This window comes from Cygnus atratus, chromosome 1 (genome assembly GCF_013377495.2).
Source record: "Cygnus atratus isolate AKBS03 ecotype Queensland, Australia chromosome 1, CAtr_DNAZoo_HiC_assembly, whole genome shotgun sequence".
NCBI classification, from domain to species: Eukaryota; Metazoa; Chordata; class Aves; order Anseriformes; family Anatidae; genus Cygnus; species Cygnus atratus.
This window is the reverse complement of record NC_066362.1, coordinates 206,563,640-206,587,633: the sequence shown is the minus strand read 5'-3', so window position 1 is coordinate 206,587,633 and position 23,994 is coordinate 206,563,640. Positions and strand designations below refer to the sequence as shown.

The window sequence follows — 23,994 nt, the reverse complement described above, 5'->3', positions numbered from 1 at the left end:
CTATTTCATATTTACCTTTCAGGTTTTTATATAACCGAATGGGATATTGGAGTGACTGGTCCATTCCAATACTTGTAACGACTGCTGCTGGCTTTACGTACATTACAGTGTTATTGGTGAGTACAACACCATTTGCTGAAGGTCTGTGTGTTTGTTTTTAATAAAGAACATGAGCTTCTCACTCTGCTTACAACTTGAGCAATTTTTCTTTCAGAAGGGATTTCTCTCTCAGCCTTCAGTTGTCTAAAATTAAGTGAAAAATGCGTGGTCTCTGACCCCAGCTGATTAAGTTAGACACCCTAGAACTGGTGGTGCAGTTGGCCTGAGGAGACAAACAGTTCTTGTTTCCTGGCCCTGTCCTGGTTTTGGTGTATCTGAATCCCAAGTGCAAGTTGTTTCCCCTCACCCCAGGGTGATGGGGCCCCATCTTCAAGGTGGTGTCCATGCAGGCAGAACAGCCTTGTCCCATGTAGGATTCCCCCCAGGAGCTGTGCACCCATGGACCAGACTCTCCAACTCCATGCCTCTTGGAGGTTGAAGTCTCTTCGTCCCCATCCCTGCCATTCAGGAGGATCTGGGTGTTGCCTGCTGGACCATCCCCACCTCGCTTCCTGCCCTCACTTGTTTGGTTGTATTTTGGGGGTGGTGGTGTGTTCCTGCATGTGCAAACACAGAAAAGCCTTGACGTGCTGTTGTCTGACTCTTGTTTTCTTCTTTCCAGATACTAGCACTATGTCACATAGCTGTGGGACAGCAGATGAACCTGCACTGGCTTCACAAGGTAAATGGCTCTTCCCAGCTCAGAAGCAAGAAAGATCTCAACGAAATGAGTCTGAGTGGGTGCTGAATGGGATACTCACTGTCGTGCTGTTTGGGGTTAAATGATGGCCTTTGGATGTCTGTGGTGCTTGTCCTCATCTTGGAGGACTGAGCAAATTATGCAGCGGTGGCAATCAAAGCCTGGCCTTGTTTCATTAGGGCAACCTGACTGTAGTCTTGGTTCATCATAGCGCTCTGCTCTTCACCTCTTATGCTTCTTTCTGTGCTGAAACCAGCCCCGGAGGAGAGGCTAGGTGGATGTGAAGCTGTTCAGGATGCGGTTGGAGTCAGCGACTGAGGAAGAGCCCTGGGAGATGATGTAGGTGTTAGGGCTGGGGGTGCACGATGCACAGGTTGGGGCTTGCTGAAACCCAAGGAGGTCCCAATTTGCATTAAAGCAGTTTGAAAAAGATTTCTGAGAAATGAAGAATTATCTTCTGAAATGAAGAAATGAAATGAAGAATTATCTTCTGAAAATGAAGATACAGATTTGGTGTTTGGAACACAGAAGGGGAGAGGAAGGGTTGCTAGCAAGCTGCGGAGAGAGGCAGTGCCAAAGAAAATGGCTTGGCAGGATTAAATTGTAACTGGCAATTTGCTAATAGATAATTAAGGGACCTGTCCTCAATCTGCCAATATGCAGCTCTCCCTGAAATCAGTTCTGCGTATGAAAGGTCCTGAAGGACCAAAGCGTGAGCAGATGTGCCTTCCCCGGGACAGGGAGAGCACAGACATCCCCTCCCTCTCTTTTATTTTTATTTAGAAATGATAGAAATGGTGCTTCCTCAGGAGGGGGGAAGGATGTGCTGCGAAGAGGGGGCGGAGGCTGTCTGACTGGTGCTGGAAAATAAGTTGTTGATCCTTGAGTCTAACATATGTTTCCTCATTGGCGGAGATGGTATTTTCAGACACGCTCCAGGTGGCTGGTGGGCTTGGATGAGCAAGTCCAGAAGAGGAATGTGTTGGAGATGCATCAGTTCTTGCCTACAGAAACCCACCCTTCCTTCTCTTCCTCTGAAAAAGCCCACCTTTTCAGCACAATTCAGGTGTCTTGCTCTGTCTCTCTTCCCTTCCCCACACCACCTTCATTCAGCTTTCCAAGAAAGGAGAGACAAGAGGCTGGAATAAGTTAATATTCTCCCTGTAGCCATGCTGAGTTACCTTCAAAACCAAATTAAAGCACGTGGGAAAGGCCGATATGTGCAGACAGCACGATTCCTTCCAACTTCCTCCTGTGCAGAAAGATCTGAGGATTGTAAGATGAGCTGGAGCTGCACAGGGGAGGGGAAGAAGCGATAAATCAGAGCTGATGGGAGAAGATGATGAAATGGAGATGGACTTGTGGTCTGACAGCCCTGTGCTGTGCAGGGCAGCAACATCATGGGCAATTTGATGTGTTCTGAGGAAATCCAGTTGGCGAAATCTAGTTGGCAAAATCTTCCATTGCCACTGAGTTAGGAGTTCAGCTTTGGGGGATAAAAATGGATGAAAAGTAGACTGGATCATGTTGTGTGCTGGTGTTAGGCTGTGGCAGGGGGCCCAGAGGTCTGACTGCAGGATGGGGGAACAGAACAACTGTTGCATACAAGTCCCATGGCAAAATAAGTTGTCGATGTGCATTGCTTTGTGCTTTGGTTACTCGGAGCCCTTAATGAGGAGAACTCTTGAAATAGTGTGGCTCTAAGGGAGCTGGGGATGTCTTTTAAATAGGTAAGTACATGCAGAGATGGGTAGTACATGGTTTGCAAGCAGCGTCTTGGCTTGTGGGTCCTTTTCAGTGGGGAGCAGCCAGATCTCGTGGCCCCATGTGTTTTGCTCGTGTTCCCCCAAAGGTGGAGGCTGAGGGTAAAGCACTGCAGTCCCACGGACACCTACCGTGCTGTTGGCAGATCTCTGAGGGAAGCCAGGAAAGGAATGGCAGGAGTGCTAAACTACATAGAGAAATCCTGTCCTTACATACCAAGCTGATTTCTTTAAATGTTTGAGGATGCAGGGTTTTTATTTGTCTAGGGTATTAAGAAAATCTGAAACTAGTCTAGAGATGTCCTGTACGAACTAGATGACCAATTCATTGCTGTGTATCAGTTGGCCTTTTCTGCCTGAGTCTCCTGCACAGATTTCAGATGTAGACAGTATGTGGGACTGGGAGGCAGAGCAGCAGCATCCTTTGGATCCAGCAGGCACGCAGCACAGCAGAGGCTGAGATACCAGACGGAGAGGCGGAGGATGGAGAACTATTTTTTGACAGACAGCCCAGATTTAGTCCCTCAGATCTTTACAGGAGGAGTTATTTCTGAGGCAGATTGTGATGAACTTTTTACCTTCTAACTGGAGGCAACGTTTCCTTTTTGACTGCTGTGCTCAGACTTCTGAGTGTTTCCACGTGGAGATGGCAGGGAGGGCTAGGGGAGGTTGCTGATGAACTGGGGCTCATCCTGCCATCTCAGCTCAGCCACTGCATCATCCAGAGCCTCTTCTCTTGCTGTAATATCTGTTGTCACTGCTCTGTCAACGTGGCTTGGATGCTGACCACACAGCTGTTTCCATTTCAAACCCAAGTGAAGTCACATCCATGCACAAAGTTGTGCTGAACCATCGCGGGGATGATGACCACTTTGTGATGGAGATGCACATCCTTGCCTGTGCACGTTCACCCTTTGCTGAAGAGCAATTTTCATTGTCTGCTGGGAGTGTCCAAGGTTTATTCCTGAACGGAACTGTTGGAGGGGCAAGCTGGGTGAAATCCAGCAACATTCCATAGCACTGGTGCATCACAGGTGCACAGGATCTTGGCAGAGCCCACTCTCTATTTAAATTGCCATTTGTTACATGCAAAAAGTTTTCTTTCTCCATTTCCCGATCTGTAAAACTGCTATAATAACAATACAAAGGCTCCAGTAAGTAAATACTCTCGCATTTGTTTCAGATTGGCCTGATGACGACCTTGATAACTACCGTGGTGACCATGTCATCGATAGCACAGCTTTGGGACGACGAATGGGAGATGGTATTTATTTCACTGCAAGTAAGTTGTGTGCGGGATGCTTCTCTGGGTGGGGACAAAAGTGATCACTCTGTTTCTGTCTCCTGGGCTTTTTCCTTTAAAATCAAACCAGGGCTTGGCTGCAGGGTTAGAGGTGGAAATTCTGAAGCTGGGGGCGACTTGAAGCTGCTGGAGGGCGAGAGCAATTCCACTTGGAAAAATCCATGATCTTGGTGTGGCCAGCAGTGCTCAGGGCATGGTGTCCACTTCTGGAGTGTCTCTGGCTTTTCCCAGCACCATGGGAGTGCTTCTCTAAGTTTATTTTTGCCCTGTGTATAAGTGTATATATATCTAAAAAATAATGGAACTTGTGTGCTCGAGTCCTTTTTTAAGAAAGACTCGTGGTATGCTGCAGGGCTGTTTAGAGGAAAATAGTTAAGAACTGAATTTCTTGATAGACTTGCTCTCTCTTCCTTCTTTTCTCTTCCTCAAAAAGTTGTATGAAAAATATTTTGCCCATGAAAGGCTTGAGGTTTTACTGGTGATTACTGCTTCTTATTTGGTAGTATGCAAATATGGGGGGAAAAATAGCCTTCACGCAAGTGACTAACATTTCTCAGAAGTGTTTTCCTTTTTTTCCTTGCTTTTTAAAGATATAGGCAGGCAGTTGGAGAGCAGAAGCATGACTCAGAGGGCCTATCTCAAACTTTCTCTCATGGTGATACTCCATGGTGATGTCCAGTCCAACATATTCAGTTGGACTACAAGAAATGTTAAACTTAGTGGCACCAAAAGCCTTACCTAAAATTGTGTGGTGTCTAAGGGGGCCTATATCAAATATATTTTGAGATATTATGGGGTGAGCTCTTCCCCTGGAAGGGGTTTAGAACTTTCCTGCTTTTTCTTCATAGTGGTTTGAGTGCTAAAGGCAACAGCGGGATTTGGAAGAAGAGATCCAAAACAGATGCAGTAGGCTGAAGCAGGAATATTGCAAAATCCAACTCAAAACAGAATCATCTGATGTCCTATGGAGCCTGCAAGATGAGTGAATTTGGAGCTTTTTGGGATGTTTAATCATTTTCTTCTCTCCTATTCTTGTGTCCTGCAGGCCACAGCCCCTTTCCTGCACATAGGAGCGCTTGCGGCGGTCACAGCCCTGTCGTGGTTGATAGCGGGGCAGTTTGCACGAACGGAGAAAGCCAGTGAGTACCTGCTGGGCACCTCTTCTCTCACCCTGTAGACCACTTCTGTCCTTGTGTGGTGGTCAGGGGCTGGTGGGTGGCTGTCATGGTGTTGGATCCAGCCAGCAGAAGCCAGGGCTGGCCCCTCCAGGCTCCCTTCCAAGGTGGTCAGCAACCTCCAGCTCAGCTGCACTGGGGAGGTGGATGTTCTCACAGAGGAACCAGGCTGAAGCTGGTCTGGGGATGCACCCAGATCCCACAGCTGATGCTTTGCTGTTGGAACCACAGCCCAGCTGGAGGTGAAAGGGCCATTCTCAATGATGCAATGAATAAAAGCACCTAGACTTCCCCTAATCCTCATTACAATACATAATTGCATCCTCTCCAGTTAACGTGCAATGTTCTGCAAGGTTTAGTGGGTGACATTGGTGGTAGGCTGATGGTTGGGCCAGATCATCCTGGAGGGCTTTTCCAACCTTAATGATTCTATGATTCTACCTGCATTTCTAGGTGCTGCTTGAAATCCTCACTAGCTGAGGCTTTCTGACCCCCCTGGTGGTTAGGTGCTTCTGAAATGTGTGAAATGTTGAAGGTCACGCTGAACCCAGCTCTTTTGGTTGTTGAGCCCATCCACTGAAACAAGTTCTCCTGATTTCCCCTTCCCCACCTCATTGCCAGGGGCTCTCTCAAGCCTGGGCTCTTCCTTCGGGTTTTCTTGGGAAATAATTTGCTCCTTCTGTACCCGCAGGGGTGTTTTTCCTAAGGGTGTCTGTGGATGTCCTCAGACACTTGTGCCAGCTGCAGAACAATGATTTTAATTGGTATTTAACCTGTAGGAAAATACAAGCCCTGGAAGGATTTGGCAGCACTTGTGAAAGGCTTCCAAGAAGCGTGTGTTCAGCATGAGGAAGTGATGTCTAGAGATGGTGACTGGGGATTGAAAGATTTGATATCCAGAGAGACCTTTCAAAGAAAGAATTGTTCTGCCTTAATTTATAAATATGCCAAAAAAGCTGTACCTGGTGGTTCTTAAATACTTCCTAGCATGTAATTAGGCTGCCAGCTGGGGGAGGATTTGTGGTTGCACCTAGAGCAGAGAGTGCATGTGCTCCTGAATTCTTCATATCTTTTCTCTTGCAGTTGCATTCCCTGAGTTTTTTTAATACATAAGGAAGCTGTTTTGCTTTTCTTCTTCTGCTCCCGATTTCTTTTTTAATCTTTGAAAGAAGACCATGCATCTCACCTGTATCATTGGCTCTTAAAACTCCCTGTTTCTTTCAGGGTCGTTTTACTTGTGAAAAATATATGGATGAGTTCATATACTTCTTGGTGCAGATATGTTTGACATGGTGGTGTTTAAAAAAAAGAAAAGTGAAATCTCTGAGAACATACAGTCCCTTATAATGGGAAAATAGTATTTCACTCAGTCTTTTGGAAATAACTGGTGCAGCTAGAGTCATTGCTGCAGCAGTATGTTCTCGTTCTTCCTTTGAGGCGTCTGATACTCTTCAGCATTTGGCTTTTTTTTTTTTCCTGAGTAAATTGCCTCCCCTCCCCCTTTTTTTTCTTTTAGCCTTCTGAATTAAAAAGTTAACATCTAGGTGTTTTTCAGTCCTGCAGAATTGATGCTTCTTGAATGACTCTAGTAGTTTAAAAAATAAAATAATTGTAGGTTGTTCTCAACGCTTGTTTCTGAGGTCAGATAAAGAACAGTGAGCTTAAAGCAGGAGGAGTAGAGCAAGAAGGCATGCATCAAAAATTGTCATTGGGACTTTCATGTTGCACAAAATGGGAGATCTGTCCTGCTTACTTAGCTTGGGTGGTCACCAGGAGACCTTCTTCTAAACAGACTATCTAATTGCCAAGTTACAGAATCACAGAATCATTTAGGTTGGAAGAGACCTCCAAGATCACCTAGTCCAACCTATGACCTGACACGAACAAGTCCTCCACTAAACCATATCACTAAGCTCTACATCTAAACGTCTTTTAAATACCTCCAGGGATGGTGACTCAACCACTTCCCTGGGCAGCCCATGTTAACAGCAAGTACTTTGTCTGTATTTAATTTTTTTTTGTGTGTGTGTGTGCATTGTCTCAATTGCCCTGAATGTATGGCTCGGTGTAGTTTTCATGGACCATTTTTGTAATGATGCATATTGGGGCATCGTTTCCTTGAACCTGCAGGCCAATGATCAAAAGATAATTCAAGCCCATGCATTTCTTTGGTCTGAATCTAAGCTGCTTAATCCCTAAACTGCAGGAAGGGACCAGATTCTTTGCACAGCCTGGGACTTTTCAAAATCTGCCCGATTGCCTTGCTGGTGTGTGGTGTTCCTAGGGTGCACAAGAACTGGGATCACCTCCTATGTCCTTCTGGTGGTTTTAATGCCAGTAACGCAAGCCATTCAGTTCCTTGAGTGCTCTGTGGGTGATTGACATCTCTGCCAGAGAGAGGAGGAAAAATTAACTGGCAAAGTTACTAGTGTTACATCCTGGCTTGTAGGAACATGCTTGAATGAGGCTGTTAGGTGCTGGACTCTAAAAGCAGTTGATTTGTGTGTTGAAACCAGATCAGTTGCGGTCAGGACCATAGCTGGGTTGGGCTGACCTTCCTGTTTAAAAAAAACAAACACAAAAACAACCTTTTCCTATCTTGTGTTCATTGCAAATACATGTTTAATTTTTTGGAGGCTCTCCCTCAAGTTCCAAAGCCTTAATGAGTTAAAAAATGTTAAAAGAACAGAGAACCAAAAAGCAACTTTTGCTTTAATACCTGTGTATTCAATTAAATCTAAATATCTGGGGAGTTCAAAGGTGCCTGCTGTTCTTTTTAAGGAATATGCATTTGCTGTGGACAAGGGGTGCTTGTGTTGTGCTGTCAGCACCTTTGAAATATTCCCAGGGACTCTGGGCTGTGAGAATTCTGTAATGCAGCTGCTTGCAGAGACCCCGGGGAGTGCAGCACCATCACAACCCAAGGGATTCATTCAAATGTGCCCATTGTAATTAGTAAAACATCACTGCAAATGAACTCAGTTCTCCTGGCAGAAGTTGTTAAAGTACCTTTACCCTGGCTGAAACAGGTGGTGTTGGTGAATGATCAGTATAAACCCAGGTGATGTGAAGTGCACCATGGTGCCACGATTTGCAGATATTATTTATTTTGTTATTATTTATTAATTTACTATATTTACTATTATTTAGTGAGTGCCCTGTTCCTGCTGTCGGAAAGGGCAAAACTTGGTGCTGGCCTGCCTGTAGAGCTAGAAATCAGCAGGTTTGGGGCTGTATGGCTGGGGCTTTTAAGCAGCTTGTTTAACTTTTTGTTTCCCCAACATAAATTGAAATCATAGAATCACAGAATATCCCGAGTTGGGAAGGGACCCGTAAGGATCATCGAGTCCAACTCCTGGCTCCACACAGGTCTACCCAAAAATTGGGTACCAAATGAAACCTCCTGCGGAACTTGACTAGTCCAAAGAGATTTTCTTTTTTAATAAATTATGTTTTTCCCTAAACAAGAACCCTGTTGTTCTAGGAGCAGTGGCTGCAGACTGGTCTCCCCTCTGGAGGAGGAAGGTCTCTTGACTTTGCTCCTGTGGTAGGATGAGTTCATGACCGATGTCCTCACCATCTTCCTCTATCTTTCCACTCCAGCTTCTCAGATGCTGATGTTCACTGCATACCTCGCGGTCGTAGTTGCACTTTACCTTGTCCCCCTCACCATCTCGTCCCCTTGCATAATGGAGAAGAAGGTTCTGGGCCCAAAGCCAGCCATCATAGGTCACCGTGGAGCACCAATGGTGAGTGGCTTCGTGTTAATCGTGCTGTGGTGCCTGCCTAAAATATGGTACTGGGCCTGGTGGTCTCCAGACTGCTCTCAGGAAAATATATTTGGCACTTGGAGGCAGCCCTCTTGGCTAGAATTGCTGTGGTGGATACAGCAGGACGTGAACCCCAAGTCAAGGCATGGCCTGGCTGTGCTGGATGCCTTACAAGCAAAAGGACAGTCCTTGCCTTGTTCAGGGGGTTCTGTGCCATTGTATTTCTCTGTATGTTGGTTCTTCTCTTTGTTTGGGTGTTGTTTATTTATTATTTTATTTTTTTCCTCTGCTGGCTTGGCTCTTGAGCTGAAGCAGAAATTTGTGATTTGTAGACCTTAAGGCTTGGGCTTTGTGTCCTTTGCAGGATGTCACCAGTAGCGATTAAATTCAACTCCCAGCAAGATGCCTTGGGTATGTGGTAATCTGCAGAAACAAAAAAACAAGGGAGCTGTGCTTGACCCTACATGACTGCACTGTACTCTTGCATTGCAGATCATCGTGAGACAGAGTGAGGTGATGAAACAGTTCTGTCACCTGTCTCTGGGCAGACCTTGAAATCATAGTGCAGTAGTCCTTTCTCCTCCAACATTTCTGGTCGTGTTCGGGCTAAAGATGGGGCTTGTTGGTGTGGGCACAGCTCTGGGCTTAGATGAAGCTCTCCTGTGGTTTTTGGATACACTGGTCTGGGTCTGCACTTTAGGTGCTTCTGCTCATGGGCTTCCATTTCTCTTTGCTGGTTAATTGATCTCATACAAGATGGCACACTGCAGTGTTGCCACTGGCCTTGCAAATGTTCTTTTTAGGCATCCAACTAACTTTTCTGCTTACAACCAAAAGAAAAAAAATCTCTACAGGTTGTCAGAAACCTATTTGGCAGGCTGGAGTGTGCTTGAGCTCCTCTCCAAGTCCTAGAGTGCACTGGGAGCTGCCTAGGAGAGATTAACATCTACCATGACCCAGAAGTATTTCATTTCAGTTCTCTCTTTTTAATGATTTCTTTCTTTAAGAAATCCCTTGAATTGCCAACTTGATTTGCTCTTCTAACCGTATTGTTTCTGTGGGTGATGGAATGAAGTTCTGGGCATGACAAATATTTTTTTTTCCTGTCCTGCTGAGTTTGTACCAACTTTGAAGGCCAGAAGGCTGTGTGAGAACCTGGTCTCTGCATGCTTTCTGCGTGACAGGAAACCACAAAAATTTGTTAGACTTTCTTCCTGTAGGGTTTCTAGGCCTGTGCACCCCCCTGTAGCCATCTAAAGATACCAAACAGCAGCAGACAAAATCTTTCTGTTCTCCAGATTAAACTAGTTAACAAAAAACTCAGCATGTCTTACCTGGAACAAGATTCTTAGCAGAGACTCGGTACTTTGGTTTGCTTCATATTCTTCCTTGGAGCCAACAAACAGTCCTGACAGTGTGTGTGTGTGTATATATATATATATATATATATGTATATATACTGTCAAACCTTGCTCCAACCTCCAACAGCTGCCTGCGTGTCTCATCGTGCATTGGCAGTAGGCTTACGTGACTCCTTTATCTTTGCCATATGTGTAGGGAGTGTGCTCTGGCTGTGCCCTCGAACGGCAAAGAAGAAGGATGAGAACCAGATAGAGGAGGTCAAAATGTTCTTCTGTACTTCCATCAATGCCCAGCTTTTCACTTTATCAAATGTCACCTTGACTTTGAAAAGCTTCATCTAGTATATATAGTGCAAGTCTTCATGTCTGCTTGGAAACTCATGATTCTGAAGCCTTGCCAAAAGGCATTTCTGCTAACAGAGTCAGGTTTTCACGAGGCTACTTACTATGTAGGTGTTTGAAGAGATGGCCAAGTGGAGCTGGGGAGAAGGAAATAACTGAGAGAAGAGTCTGAGTTGTGGGACACAGACATCTTCCCTTGGGCAATATCAAGATCAAAAGTCTGGATCCTGGGAGTTTGGTTCCTGAGGTGATACTGCATCTAGTGGGACTGGAGATGATAAATAGCAATGCAATGCTTCTTTCAAATCTCCTGAAGCAAGACAAATTGACTTGGGAGCTGTGCTCTCCGGTGCAGCCTGATAGCTGGCTGTTTCACCAGTCTGGCAGGACTGGGTATGTAATGCTGCATTTGCATGACCAGTGCTCTTCTGCTAGAAAGAAACACATAGCTGAGTGCTGTTCTGATGAGTAGGGGATCCATGGGATGGCTGAAGATGCTTGTTGTCCTTGAGTAAAGGATTTGTTGGAGTGATGGCATGTGGCATATGTGGCAAAAGGTGGTGAAATGGAGAGTTTCCCAGGAAAGCCCATATACACGTGCTTCCTGAGGGCTACAGTACCTGGCATGTTGGCTCATCAGTGTATGCAGACTGCTTCTCATAGAGGGGCAATGAACTTCACTTGTACTCTAGAGCCTGCTGGCCTCCATGCGTGCACACAGCCCGTCTCTCTTCTTTCCTCTCTTTAGGATTTCTGAGAGTGTAATTCGCAGCATCTGAGTGCAATTCAACTGCTGTCCTTGTTCTGTGGAGGAAAAAAGCGAGGAACAGAGGCCATATGGCTCATATAAATTGTCTCAAAACACCAGTGCAGGAAAATGTCCTTGCATTTTAAGAAGCGAGAGAAAATTGGAAAGCATCCTGGCATCAGCACCTAGATGAAGCGTGGCTTTTTGCAGTACGGGAGAGATACAGGCTCCACAATGGCTGACACCTGGTGCTCCTCCAAAAAAAATGTCTCTTTGGTATCATCCTTTCCCCCCCATGTGCTTTAATTTATCACTAGAAATGCTCTTCTGCATAACTCCTTCTACCCTCTATTACCTAAATGTCACCAGTCATCCCCACTTTTCGCTGTGCTAAATGTCTTTTCCCATCAGGGTGCTAACTAAAAGCCCCTTCTTCTAGCAGGCATTTAATCAATTAGTTTCTTTTCAGGGGCTCTTCTGAAGTTAACTATTCAGCCTCCAGGTCTGTTTCTGTCCACCTGGAGTCCCATCAGGACAGCAAAAGGACTGTGGCAGCGGTGTGCTGGGCATTGAGGGCACCAGACCTCACTTCATCCCTATTAGTTTGAAGGGGTCTTGTCCTGATGGGAGGAAGAATTATCTGACACCCAGGTCTGAAACATGAGATGGGGGCTCTGCAACGCATTCATGTTAATAGGTTAAGCACGTCAGATGGTTTTATGAGCAGGTGTCTGGTGTCTTTGGTCTTGGTTTATTCTTCTTTCATCAGTCTGTTGTGTTCTGTCTTCAATGCCAATGGCTTTGTCTTCTCTTTCTGATGTTTAGTGTGCTGCCTGTGCTGAGGATGAGCCGAAACAAGGGTGGGAGGTAGAAACTGGGACCAACTCTAATAGGCAAATGAGGAACTTCATCCAGTAGGTCACCAGCTTCTACTGCTGTTTGTGTCTTTGAAGTCTTCTCCCAGATGGTTCTTCTCACAAGGTGCTGGGAGTTGAGGCAATTTGTCTTTGGGTTTGGGATCTGAAGAAGGTGCTCTTCATGATGTTGAATCATATTTGATTTTAGGCTTAGTCCTTAATTCCTAATCCTAATTTAGTCCTTAATTCCTGGTCTCCTAATTCCTTAGGAGAAAAATTAGGCTCATCATGATGATCTTTGGTCTCAAATTGTAGGTAAGTCACCCAAAAGATTAATAACATTAAGAACTTATTTCAGCTGTACCTGTCTTCCTTAGAAACTGCATGAAGCCTAGAAATTCACCTCCTATTACTGTGGCCAAAAAAGTTCTTTTTTTTTTTTTTTTTTTTTTTTTTTTAAATAGAAAGAAAGAAAGAAAGAAAACAAATCAGGGCTAAACCTGTGGAAATTGTCCAAGCATGTCGGAGGCAAGAACGGCTCCTGATTTCAGAGCTGGAGGCTACAAATAGCATGGAAATAAATGCTTTTGGCAAGCCACCCAGACAGCTGGTTTTTGGCATGTCTCAACAGCGCTGTCTCAACATCTGTCTGCATGCTGCGAAGCACGTGGGGCTTGCATGCCGTCGACCTCCTTCCTTCTTGGCAGGCAGCAGCTGTCTCGGCGCCGTGCACAGGCACTGTGCAGGGAAGAGCATTTTTGGGCAGTGCTGACTCACGGGCTTTGCACAAGTTCGGAATGGAAAAATACCCATTGTTGGGACATAGTGCTTTGGGGAGCCAGTGTTTAATTGTGCTTATGATTTGTCTTTTGGGGTGTTGCAGGGGGATGTTTTGCCTTGGCAGGGAGCACACTGTAGTGGTCCCAGGAAAATTCCAGCAAATGCGTCCTTGCACACGTGGAGTGTTGTTTTTTATCACACCTGAAGGTGAAGCCTCCAACATACTGGCATTTCTGAGATGCTGTTTTTGTCATCTTGTAGTATCAACTATTGATAGTGAAGATTTGCCCCCATCCCTGGAGGTGTTCAAGGCCAGGCTGGATGGTGCCTTGGCCACCCTGATCTAGTGGGTGGCATCCCTGTCCATGGCAGGGGATTGGAGTTGGATGATCTTTAAGGTCCCTTCCAACCCAAGCCATTCTATGACTTTTGGTTGGAACTGTGGCTTATTGAGAGTCTTGTTGAGCTAAAGAAGATCTGGTGATTTTTTTTATTGCTTTTTTTTTTGTTGGTTTAGGTGTGTTGGAGGGCCTTTATTTCATTTTAAACTTGGATACCAAAACTTTGCAGGCACCTAATTGGGATGGCTTTGGTTTTTAAGGGCTCAAACTGAAATGGTTCAGTTTGTTCTGCTTGTGCTGCTGAAATCAATACATCTTTGCTGTATGCTTTATGCACCCCCAGCTGTTAGATATGGCCAAGTAACCTGTCCACTGCTCCAACTAATAGCAACAATCACAATTCGTGTCTTCTGTCAGGCCTGGAGAAAGGCTTGTGTTCATTGAAACCATTCTATATATGATTAGGCAGTCTTTCATTAAATCAAGCTTCAGCGCTAGCATGTTATGCAAGATTAGACCTCATGATTGCTGTATGCCTAGTTATTAAATCTCCAATGGCTTTTTGCTTAAAATCCTATCCTGTTGTCCAAGGCAATATTTTATTTTTTCTTTATTTTACTTCACTACTTTTCAGTCTAGTTGTGATGTTTCCAGAAATGCTGGATATGGATGTTCTCTAGAATACCTTGAATTCCTGGGGATTAAAGATGCATATTTTTTTAAACGGTATTGTTATTGCCTCCTAGTGAGCTGGCATAGTGGGACCTAATCCTGAAAGCCGACGTACTGACAGATCTCAGGCTTAGCCCCACAAAGGGAACTTCCAAAGAGCATCTTTTTATGGCAAGGAAAACTCCAATTCTCAGCTATCATTGTAATCATGCTTTACTTTTTTAGTCCAGTTATTGGCTTATGAGGAGATGAAAGGGAAGGAAGAAATCAAAATGAATTTTAAAATGATGAAATGGATGAAAAATATCCTTAGAGCTTGCTATAGCTGCAGGTATGGTTTGGAACAAATTTACTTCTTGAAATTTACTTCTCGGGTGCAAGCTTCTTTGTTAGCCTCTCTAACATGCAAATGATACAATGATTTATTTACTTATGTTTTAAGTCCTGGCAAGCTGGCTGTTAGAGGGAAAATAGAGTGTAGTGCTAACTAGCATACTTTCCCAATATTTGTTAAGGAAGGTCCAAAGCTCCTGACTTCATTGCTCCATTTGAAAGCACTTTCAATTGACTTCCGAGAACAAAAATAGTCAAAAATAGGTTCATTCATGGGCAATTTTCTAGAAATTACCTGCTGCGTCTCCCTAGCAGTAAAATATGAATAGCAGGCTGATTTTTTTTGCAAGGGATGAGCCCATCAAACCAAGTGCAAAGAAGCTTTTAGAAGCTGTGGCTTTCAGGGGATGTTGGCATGGTTTGTAGGATGGATTTTGGGGTGAAATCCTTGCCACGTGCCCAAGGGCTTCCTTCACTTCAATGCTGGCTTCTTAAGAAATGGTTTGTGTCCAGTTGCAGTGGGTCACTGCAAACCTGGATTTGGGTTGTTTTAGATGTAATTTGCTTGACTGTATTGTACAAGGAGGAGAGCCAAAAAACAAACTGGAGGGAGAGAGGGTAATGCAAACAGAAAGATTATGTATTTATTTATTGCAGTTTTGCTGTAAAACACTAAATCAGCACTAAGCAAAAAACATCTTGCACCAGCAATTGTCCCGTTTAGACATCTCTGTACTAAACAGTCTGATGTTTTTTTTACTTCCATCTTTCTTGGAAAGAGACAGATGCAGGCAAGAATGATGGAAATATTTGTTACTGATTCTCCCTGTTCACAACAAACTCACACTGTAGGGAGTGTGAACTTGATTAAGAGCACTGTGGTGTTACAGAGGCTACCCAGCACCTGCTATCGTGGGGCATGGCATTGCAGAGGGCACTTCTGCTGACATCCGTGCTGCTTGCTGATTCAGAGCAGCCAGGGATGTTCACCCATCTGTGACGCTCTTCAGGATGATGCTCTTCACGTCTAGTGGTGTCGTGATGGAGGTGACGTTACAGCTCTGAAGTGTGCGTTTTCATGGTCAGATCTGAAGTGCCAGCCTGTTTGTGGAATAATTTCAAGCACTGTTTCCTCTGCACAGCTGCAAAACTCAACGTGAATCAGCATGAAGTTTTGTGAGTTCATCTAGCTTGCGTTTGGGGATCAAGTTCCTGGGAAAGGAATGGATGAGCCTCATATCTGACCAGCTGCATGCAGCCCTGATGGTGTTCAGCTAAGTTTTGCCCTTCTTAACAAGCAAAGTTTGGTCTGCAAGCTCTGTAGGGGCAGGAGGGGAATATTCCACTCCTGTGGCTGGGATCTTCTCTCCATTGGGTCAGGCTCCGTGGCATCTTTTTGAGGATGGGACAGTCATGGTGCACCAAATCTTGAAACTCAGTGTCAGTTTTTAGATCACTGCAGTGTTTTATAGCACTGCATTTAAGATGCATGAATGTCACTGCTGTCTTTATGTGGCCAAAATTATCCGGTCTGATATACTGAAATCCTATCCCCAAAATACTGTTTTTTTTTTTTGTTTGTTTGTTTCTATGTGGCTTTCATCCATCACTTCTGTATGCAGTCTTGGCTCTGTCCAAGCTCACTTTTCCCCAGTCTGATGAGGAGGGTGATGAAGGCTCATGTGTATAAACTTGCTTCCTCAGATCTGTTTTGCTCGGTTTCCTTCCAATAGTGCCTCCAGCAGTGCAGGCTGTGACTTCCCCACCATTTAGGTTAAAGCTTGCTCTGCATCTCCAACCAGCTGCAACCCAGGAGGGCTGGTGCCCAACTGATCCTGGCCCTGAAAAACACACAAAATACACTTCAGAGGCAACAACAGCCAGTGTCCTTTCTGGATTAGGACTCTGCTGTGCCAGAATTTGGTGCCTAGGTAAGACATAAGACCTTGGCCACCTTTTGTAGAGGGAGAATATGTTCTGGCCAGGCTTGTATGCCCTCTTTAGCCCTGCTTTGTGCAATGTGAGCTCGTAATTGCGTAGGTGGGTAACAGCAGTGTCATTCCTCTTTGTCCTACCCTTGTTGAAGGCTTCAACATCGATTGCTTAGTGGAGGTAGTTCAACCTGTCCTCTCCAGTCTCCCTTAGCCCAAGAGATGATTTACAACTCAATACACTTTGCTTTTCTGTTCCTGGTACATTCACATCCCTGATGAGGCTGCTCAGAGGGTTGCTGCTTGATGCGGAATCACCTCCTGAGCTGCGACTTGGGTTGCATCCACCCACCAGCCTTTCCTGACTTGGGCTGGTGGTCTTCCATCGCCCTTTGGCTTCTCATCCTCAGCTGGCTCTGGTTTGAACGCTGCCTGCTTTGTTTCCTTGTGGCTGCTGCAGTCTGAGAGCAAACATCGAGCATTGCTCTGCACCCAGCCGATCACCTTGCAGTGCGTGCTCATCCTGAAGAAACCCGAGCAACTTCGGGACGAAACCCGAGATGCTGAAAGCAACCCAAGGAGATGGAGCAGGTCTGCCTGGCTGGGATCTTTATGGGGCTGCTGCTCCCTGCTGACAGCTCTGGGCATCGTGCAAAAATGCTGCAAAAATCTCTCCTAGCCTGTCCTGGTGTGACCCAGCACTGGGCTGTGCGAGAGGGTGTGATGGGGGTGATGCCTCTCACCTTCTCATAGACAACTCAGGCATTGATCAGGAGCCTTTTCAGGGAAGATAACACGCCTCCGTGTTGCTTTTTGTTGAACAAACAGAAAAATGAACCGGTATTGATGTGTGGTTTGAGCCAGGGGAATTCAGTAGAGAGATGCTGTATCTATATAAAGGTTGTGCTGCTGCTGTTTCAGGACAGAGTGTGTGGTTGGGTTATTTTACCCCAAAGCTTTGCTGACCTGGGTGTTTAAGTTGCTCAGTTAACAAGAAAATGAATGGTCCTTACATATGTTTATATATAAGATCTATATATGTTATATATAAGTTTAAATATAAGTTTATTGTGCATGTTATTTGCATGGTGCGTTTAGGTCTTTGTTTATAAAATTATTCCTCTTTTCCAATCCCTCAGGAACTGTTGAAAAACACAAATTGTGAATGCTCATCGTCTCGATGGAAATTTACTGATCCTGATGGTGGCAGGGATGAGTGGGGAAAAATAGGATGTTACAGGTGCTCTAAACCTGAAAGCAAAATTGGAAAATTGGAAAATAAGAAAATGATTTTTCAAAATAGAGCTATTTTGATGTGCGTGATGTGCACGTTTCAGTGCAGCCTGTCAGGTTTTTCGTTGTAGTAGTCTATTTTTTTCTGGTCTGCCTCTTGTTGGTTTATGGACATTTTGGGGCTAGCTATGCCCAAAAATGTTTTTGTAGAAAAACACAGTATGAAGATAAATACTTTATTCTTTTTAACAGATCCTAATTCTGCTGTCATCTGCTTCATTCGAAAGGAAGGAATTTGAATGAAAAGTTGTGTCCTTGTCTGTGATAGCTAAGAAGGACACATTTTCCAGGCTTAAGATTATTTTTTTTTTTATTGTTGATAAAAACTTACTGGAACATTTGTTAGGAGAGATCAACTGATATTTAGTCTTAGCAATAGATTACTTTATTGACTGGGTAGAAGTGGAAATAAAATGTGTGCTACAGAACCTGTGGTCTAGTTGTTCTCCATGGTATAGATGATACCATGGTTTGTGGACTTATTTCTTTCTCTGAAGGCATTGTAATCACTGTTTGCATAGAAAAATAGGAGAACGAAGAATTATTAAGCTATTTTAGGTAGCTCTATTTGTGTATAGAGAATTAGCATCAGGTTAATAATCACTTTGTGGGTCCTCAACAAGCCATTTTGGGGACCACACTGGTCAGCAAATGTCTCATATCCTAATTTTGCGACAGACCTTGGGCTCACTGGGTTACTGGCATTGCAGGCAATGATAACTCTTCACTGAACTCCATCCTGTGTGTGAAGAACCATCAGTGGGATCATCTTCAGGCTTCAGTTCTGTCTGGGGGACGCTGGTACTCCAGCATAACTGGCCAGCATGTAGTCTGTGAAACAAAGTTGTTTTGGCTCCCTAATTTTTCTATGCCTTCTTCCAAGCACCCTTGCTGATGCTGCTTTGTAAACATGCCTACTTACTGCTAATCTCTCGTTGCTCTTTCTGTCCCAGTTGGCACCAGAAAACACCCTGATGTCCTTCCAGAAGGCAGTGGAGCAGAAGACGTATGGAGTCCAAGCTGATGTTGTACTGAGGTAAGCCCCAGTGTTGCTTGCTCTGAGCATAGACGCTTTGTGGACAGCCCAAACTGTGCTATTGGGTCTCTTTTATCTGCTGCCTGTCTGGATGTTACTGCTCTCTCCCATTGAATGGTGAATGTATCTGATAACTCCCAGCTGTCTCCACTTACACTGCATGGACACCACAAATTGTTCCACTGGGCTGATGGTTAAAGGTGAAGATACCCAGGTGGGGGAACCTGGATTCCTTTGTCCGGGCACTGATCTTAATTTGCCTGAAGGCTGTTGTTTATCCTAGAATTTGCCTTATTGCAGTGAAACACGGCTCCTGGTTTCTAGCCCATCTTGAAGGCAGATGGCCTTGGGAAGAGGCACAACTGCTTAAATGTGACTTCTACTGGGGCAGGTGCAGAGAGCGAAGCCATCCCAAACTCACTTCCTCGTGTTGCCGGTCTTCAGGAGGGTTTTACCAGCCTTGCAAAACTGTCACAGGAATTTAGCAGCCCAGGAGTAAAATCCTTCTCCTCCTGCCCTCCTTCACATGACACCAGTGCTGGGGGAAGGAGAAACCTGGTCATACTGTGCCTGTCAAAGTCTTTCCCTGCAGGCAGATGTTGAGCTGAATTGACAAGGCTAATTTAGACATCATTTAAAGAGAATTATTTCAAGAACTGTGCTTTGTGCCAGGAGTGTGATCATTGTCTAGTATTATTACTCCTTTTCCTGAACTGTTTTTTGTATATTTTACATAAATGTGCAAGAGGGTAGAAGTGGCATGAAGGGAACTGTGATGCCTTATCTTGGTGATCCCTCAGTTTGTCTTAGTTCCAGTTATAAATACAAGGAAAACACCAAGCTGATTTTTTTTTGACTTCTTTGGAGGTTGGTGTTGATGGAAAGGTCTTTTTGTCTGGTGGAAGATGGGCTTCTGGACCCTAATCGTCATGGTGCTTTCTTACTTTCCATAATTGCTTGAGAGCAAACGATGTGAAAACTAAAGGAATTTCTTTCCCCTGGGGAGTGGAATGTCATTGTGGAGGGATAAACTGGGATGTTTACAATAAAGTTGTTCCTTCAAAAATTCCTTTGTTAACAGTTGTGAAGGAAGAACAGCTTGGCTATCCAGAATCACAAATGAGCACTTATTTCATCTGGTGGCTGAATAGGTTGCTTCCCTTAGCCCTGGCCAAGAAGAAGGTTGGACTCTGGAAGGAGGAGAGCTTGAAAAGCTCCAAGAGCTTCCCATGTTGCCACCCATCAGACATCCCAGAGGAGCATCCCAGGTGTCCCACAGCTTAAATGATGCCCTTCAAGGCTCAATTATATGAGGCCCATTAGGAGACCCAAGCTGCTTTATACAAAGAGGACTTCAGTGACCTTCAGACCAAAAGCAGAGCTGTCAATATAGCTGGCAGCAATTTTGGGAAGGGTTTGCAGCACTGCCCCCACTGCTGTCCTTATCACTTTGAAAGATGCTTCTTGTGCCTGTGGCTTGATAGCCTCCCATCTTCCACCTCCTCCTCTCTCTCTTACAAAGCTCTGGTTTCTCTCAATTATTTTTTCAAACCAGTGCCTGTTAATACTTTGTGGTGAGCCCTGCATGGCACTGAGTAACTCCGTAAGTGGAAGGATTAGAGAGAGGAGGGAGTGAATGTTAAGTGCCCCATCAGATTTCCATGCTGTGGTTAAGGCTTAGCCCTATCTGATGATGCTCTGCTGCAAGACATTGAGACTTGAGCTCCCGTCTCCCTTAAACGCTCCATGCCCTTAATTCTGCAGTTGCTTAGCATCTTTTTTTTAGCTGTAAATACCAAAAACTGTTCTGATTGCAGCAGCATGGTGTGCTGCTGAGCGTGGTGGTGCCGTGTCAGCACGTTGCTTTGAGTGGAGAGGGGGAGGGAAGCAGTTGGCATAATGCACACTAGAAATAGCAAATGAGATGCAAGTGACCTTTGTGACAAGGGACTTCTGCAGGCAATGGGAAAGCTGAGGCAGCACTTGCTCCATCATCCAAAATCTTTTTTTGTTCTCCCTGCAGCTCTGGGGGAGTGCTTGTCCCTTAGTTCATATGGGTTTTGTTTAACTCCATCTCCTCTCCAGACTTTATTTTCCTAATACGAAGATGGGATTCTTGCTTTGGAAAACGTTGTAAAACCCTGCACGGCCAGTCGGATATCTTGACTTCTGAGTGCAGACAGCTGTCCCCCAGCCCTTGATACAAACCTTCATTGCTCTGGGTGGTGTCACCACTGATCCAGCCACAGAAAACTGGTCTGAAAAAGAGACTGAAGAGCATTTTAGGTTTCCCGGAGCTGCTCTTATCTAGGTGGCTTAAAATAGCATTTGGCTAGTTAGAGTCTTCTCAGAGGTGGGCTTTCTTCAAGATGCTTGAACTTAGCTACTCATGTGAGCATGGCTGTTTCCTGAAACCAATTTCAAATTGGAAAAGGTTATTTCAGAGCAATTTTGGTAGCTTGGGGCCCTTGAATCTTGCTGAAAGCCCATGGACATTAAGTTCCTATGTGGTCTGAGAGCCTTACTCATCATCTACTATTAACAATTTGAGAATAGCTTGTGCATGTGTGGGTACAGGGTATGGGAAACCTCTGACAGTTTTTGGAGCTACAAAAATTGCAGGCATTTTTGGTTGCTGTGAGCATTCAGGGTGGCTGCTCTTGTTCAAGCTACATGAGTTTGGCACTCTAGACGTTTTTGAGTCAGAAGGATGGGATGGATAGGGTTATGCCAGCAATTGAATTAAACTGAATTAATTGAATTGAGGCTGCTGGGGATGTGTTAAGCTGGTCGAGATCTTCACGATGATTTTGATGTTGTCCTCCAAGCTGTGGGAGAAGCTGGAGTGGGGATGGGTGTTTTTCTAGGGTGGTTTAAGGGTTGTTCATCTCCGCCTGTAACGGGCCCTCTGTCTGTCTGTGCAGCTACGATGGAGTGCCATTTCTGATGCACGACAAGACACTCAGGAGAACAACGAACGTGGAGGAAGTGTTTCCCGAGAGGGCCTATGAGCTCGCCTCCATGTTCAACTGGACTGACCTGGAAAAGCTCAATGCTGGGGAATGGTTCCTACAGGTGGGTATGGGCATGGAGAGGGGGTCCTGAAGCCATAGCTGTGGGATGAAGCACATGCCTAAACACACTTTGAGATGAAGATAGCTCCTTGATGGAGTGGTCTGAAGTGCAGCTAGACAAAGCCTCCATTTATTTTAGTCCTCTACTAAATTAACGTTGCCATTTTCTTTGCTGTTTGGAGCACCTTGGTAGGTAATCTGACCCTATCAAATCAAGGAATCTTTTCACTTGGTGGATTTAAATATATATATATTAACAGGCCTCTGTGGTGTTTGTGCAGTCAATTCTAAGATGTTGGTCTGCTTGTTCGTGTTGCAAGCCACAGCGCCTGGCATCCCACCCTTTGCATTCATAGCCTTTTGGGGGCTGAGGAGAAACTACATCATCTTTCTGTGCCTCTCCCACCACTTGGAAGGAGGGAACTTAATGATTGGTTGATACCACACAGAAGATAAAGATCCCCCTGCAAAGGGGGAATCTGATTATAAGGAAAACAGAAGAGAACATGCTATACCATTCCTTTTTCCTTAATTTAATTTTGGAGACAGTTGTTCTTGGGGGGGCGGGGAACAAAACAAAGCACGTTCAGCTTTCAAAGCCTCAAAGAAGAAATTGCTGTGGGATGGGCTGATCCATTTTTTGGTGTGCAGCCAGTTTGCAGGTGGGATTTCTTTCTCTAGCCTGCAGCTGTAACCTTCTTGGAGAGCATTTACTGTGGTCTGGAAGGAGGGCTGCAGCACTCTGGCACGCTTCTGCAAGTTCAGACAAGGCTCGCTGCAGTGATACGAGCTCAGATACTGGTTTCATGTGTCTGCTTGAAGCGCCCTGAGTGCTTGCTCAGTGGCAGCCTCAGCCATAGTAGCATCACTGCTGGTCTGAAGATGCGAGGGGGGTGTCCGTGTATTACAGCTGCATGTGCTGTTTCACAGAAGCTTGCTGGAGTGGCAATGCTGTGAAAATGCCTCTTGCCACATGAGAAGGACCAAGACAGCAGCTGGAAAGCTGCTTTCAGGGGTGTCCTTTGAGCCATAATCATTCCTGAATGTCCATACATCAGGAGGATCCATCTTCTCCAACATCCCATAGCTCCTCTCTGATCCTCTTAGTTATTTAAAAAAAGGTGCTCCTTTGTATTTTTGGGTTCTGAAGGATCTTTGAACACACAGTGTGAGAAAATACAAGCTTACTCCTTGCCCTAAAGCTCTACTCTTCTCCTGGAAGTGGGGTGACGTGCCTTGCTTTCAGTAAGAATCTATAACTTCCCCATCAGTGGGGAAACTGAGGCACAGAGACATGCTCCAGCAGGATGGACATTGAGTATAGCTGTCAGCATCCCCTGCTGTAGCCATGGTGGGATAGAAAAGAAGCTTCACCTGCAGTTGGAGAGTCTGTGCTTCGTGGTGGTAACGCTGGGATGTGTTTTGTTTTCAGAACGACCCTTTCTGGACGGCTGGGTCTCTCTCAAGGTCTGACTACTTGGAAGCTGCCAACCAGTCAGTCTGCAAGCTGGCAGATATGCTGGAGGTGATCAAGGATAACACGTCACTCATCCTGAACTTTCGGGACCTGCCACCGGCTCATCCCTACTACAGCACTTACATCAACATCACCCTGAAAACCATCCTGGCATCAGGAATTCGGCAACAGGCTGTGAGTTCTGCGGGGCTGGTGATGGTTCCAAAATTTCACTCATTATGGGTTCCCTGCAGCCTTGAGTGCCTTGTTTGATCCATTTGGACACTTGGTTTGTAATACTACTTGGTGCCACGAAGCCATGCTGGGGCTTCAGCTCTCCAGAACCATCAAGACGGATGTTGAGAAGTTGGACCCAAGCTCCTCCCTGAGCTCTATGTCTGGAGAATGGGAGGTGGTGGTCGTAGATTAAACCGGGGAAGTTCCTGCTGGATGTAAATAAACTAGTTTTCCCTGTGATGGCAGGAAAGTATTGAGACAGAGGCTCAGGGGCCCTGCAGCTGCCCGCCACCACCAGCCACGTGGGGATCCTGAGGCCATGAGGTGTAGAACTTCAGCCAGGAGCTCCCCCTGCTGCAATGACCTCTTCTGGAGGGAAAATCCAACTTCCCATGTGTCAGAAGGGACCTGGCCCTGAGTATCCCTCAGCAAATTTCTTTCCTTGCCCTGCCTGGGAAGGAAATCTGGTCCTTTCACCTGTCCTGTGCTCTTCCTTTAACACGGACTGCTTGAGAGCTGTGTCGTGAGGCTGGTGAGGGAGGTGGCTTGGGTATTTCAGTTTGCCAGTTAGGTGCACCCGCATGCACAGACAAGTTCAGTACCATCTTGTACAACGATGGGTTCAGCAGGGACTGGAGCTACTTTTTAATTTCTATCTGTTTTTTAGTAGCTGACACTGCCTCATAATTTCCAATTAACTCTGGTCACAGTGGCAGTGTTTTC

At 45.3% G+C, this 23,994-nt stretch overlaps 1 protein-coding gene across 5 annotated transcripts in view; it reads left to right on the top strand.

Moving 5' to 3' along the window:
• The window catches only part of GDPD5 (glycerophosphodiester phosphodiesterase domain containing 5), a 160,914-nt gene that overhangs the window by 122,508 nt on the left and 14,412 nt on the right, over positions 1-23,994 (top strand). For all 5 annotated transcript variants that reach the window (XM_035560465.2, XM_035560469.2, XM_035560467.2 and 2 more), the window contains 8 exons: positions 23-116; positions 722-781; positions 3,746-3,844; positions 4,911-5,004; positions 8,644-8,789; positions 18,422-18,504; positions 21,429-21,579; positions 23,011-23,229. In XM_035560465.2, coding sequence (XP_035416358.1) covers positions 23-116; positions 722-781; positions 3,746-3,844; positions 4,911-5,004; positions 8,644-8,789; positions 18,422-18,504; positions 21,429-21,579; positions 23,011-23,229 — 946 coding nt within the window. The remainder of the gene's footprint in view (positions 1-22; positions 117-721; positions 782-3,745; positions 3,845-4,910; positions 5,005-8,643; positions 8,790-18,421; positions 18,505-21,428; positions 21,580-23,010; positions 23,230-23,994) is intronic.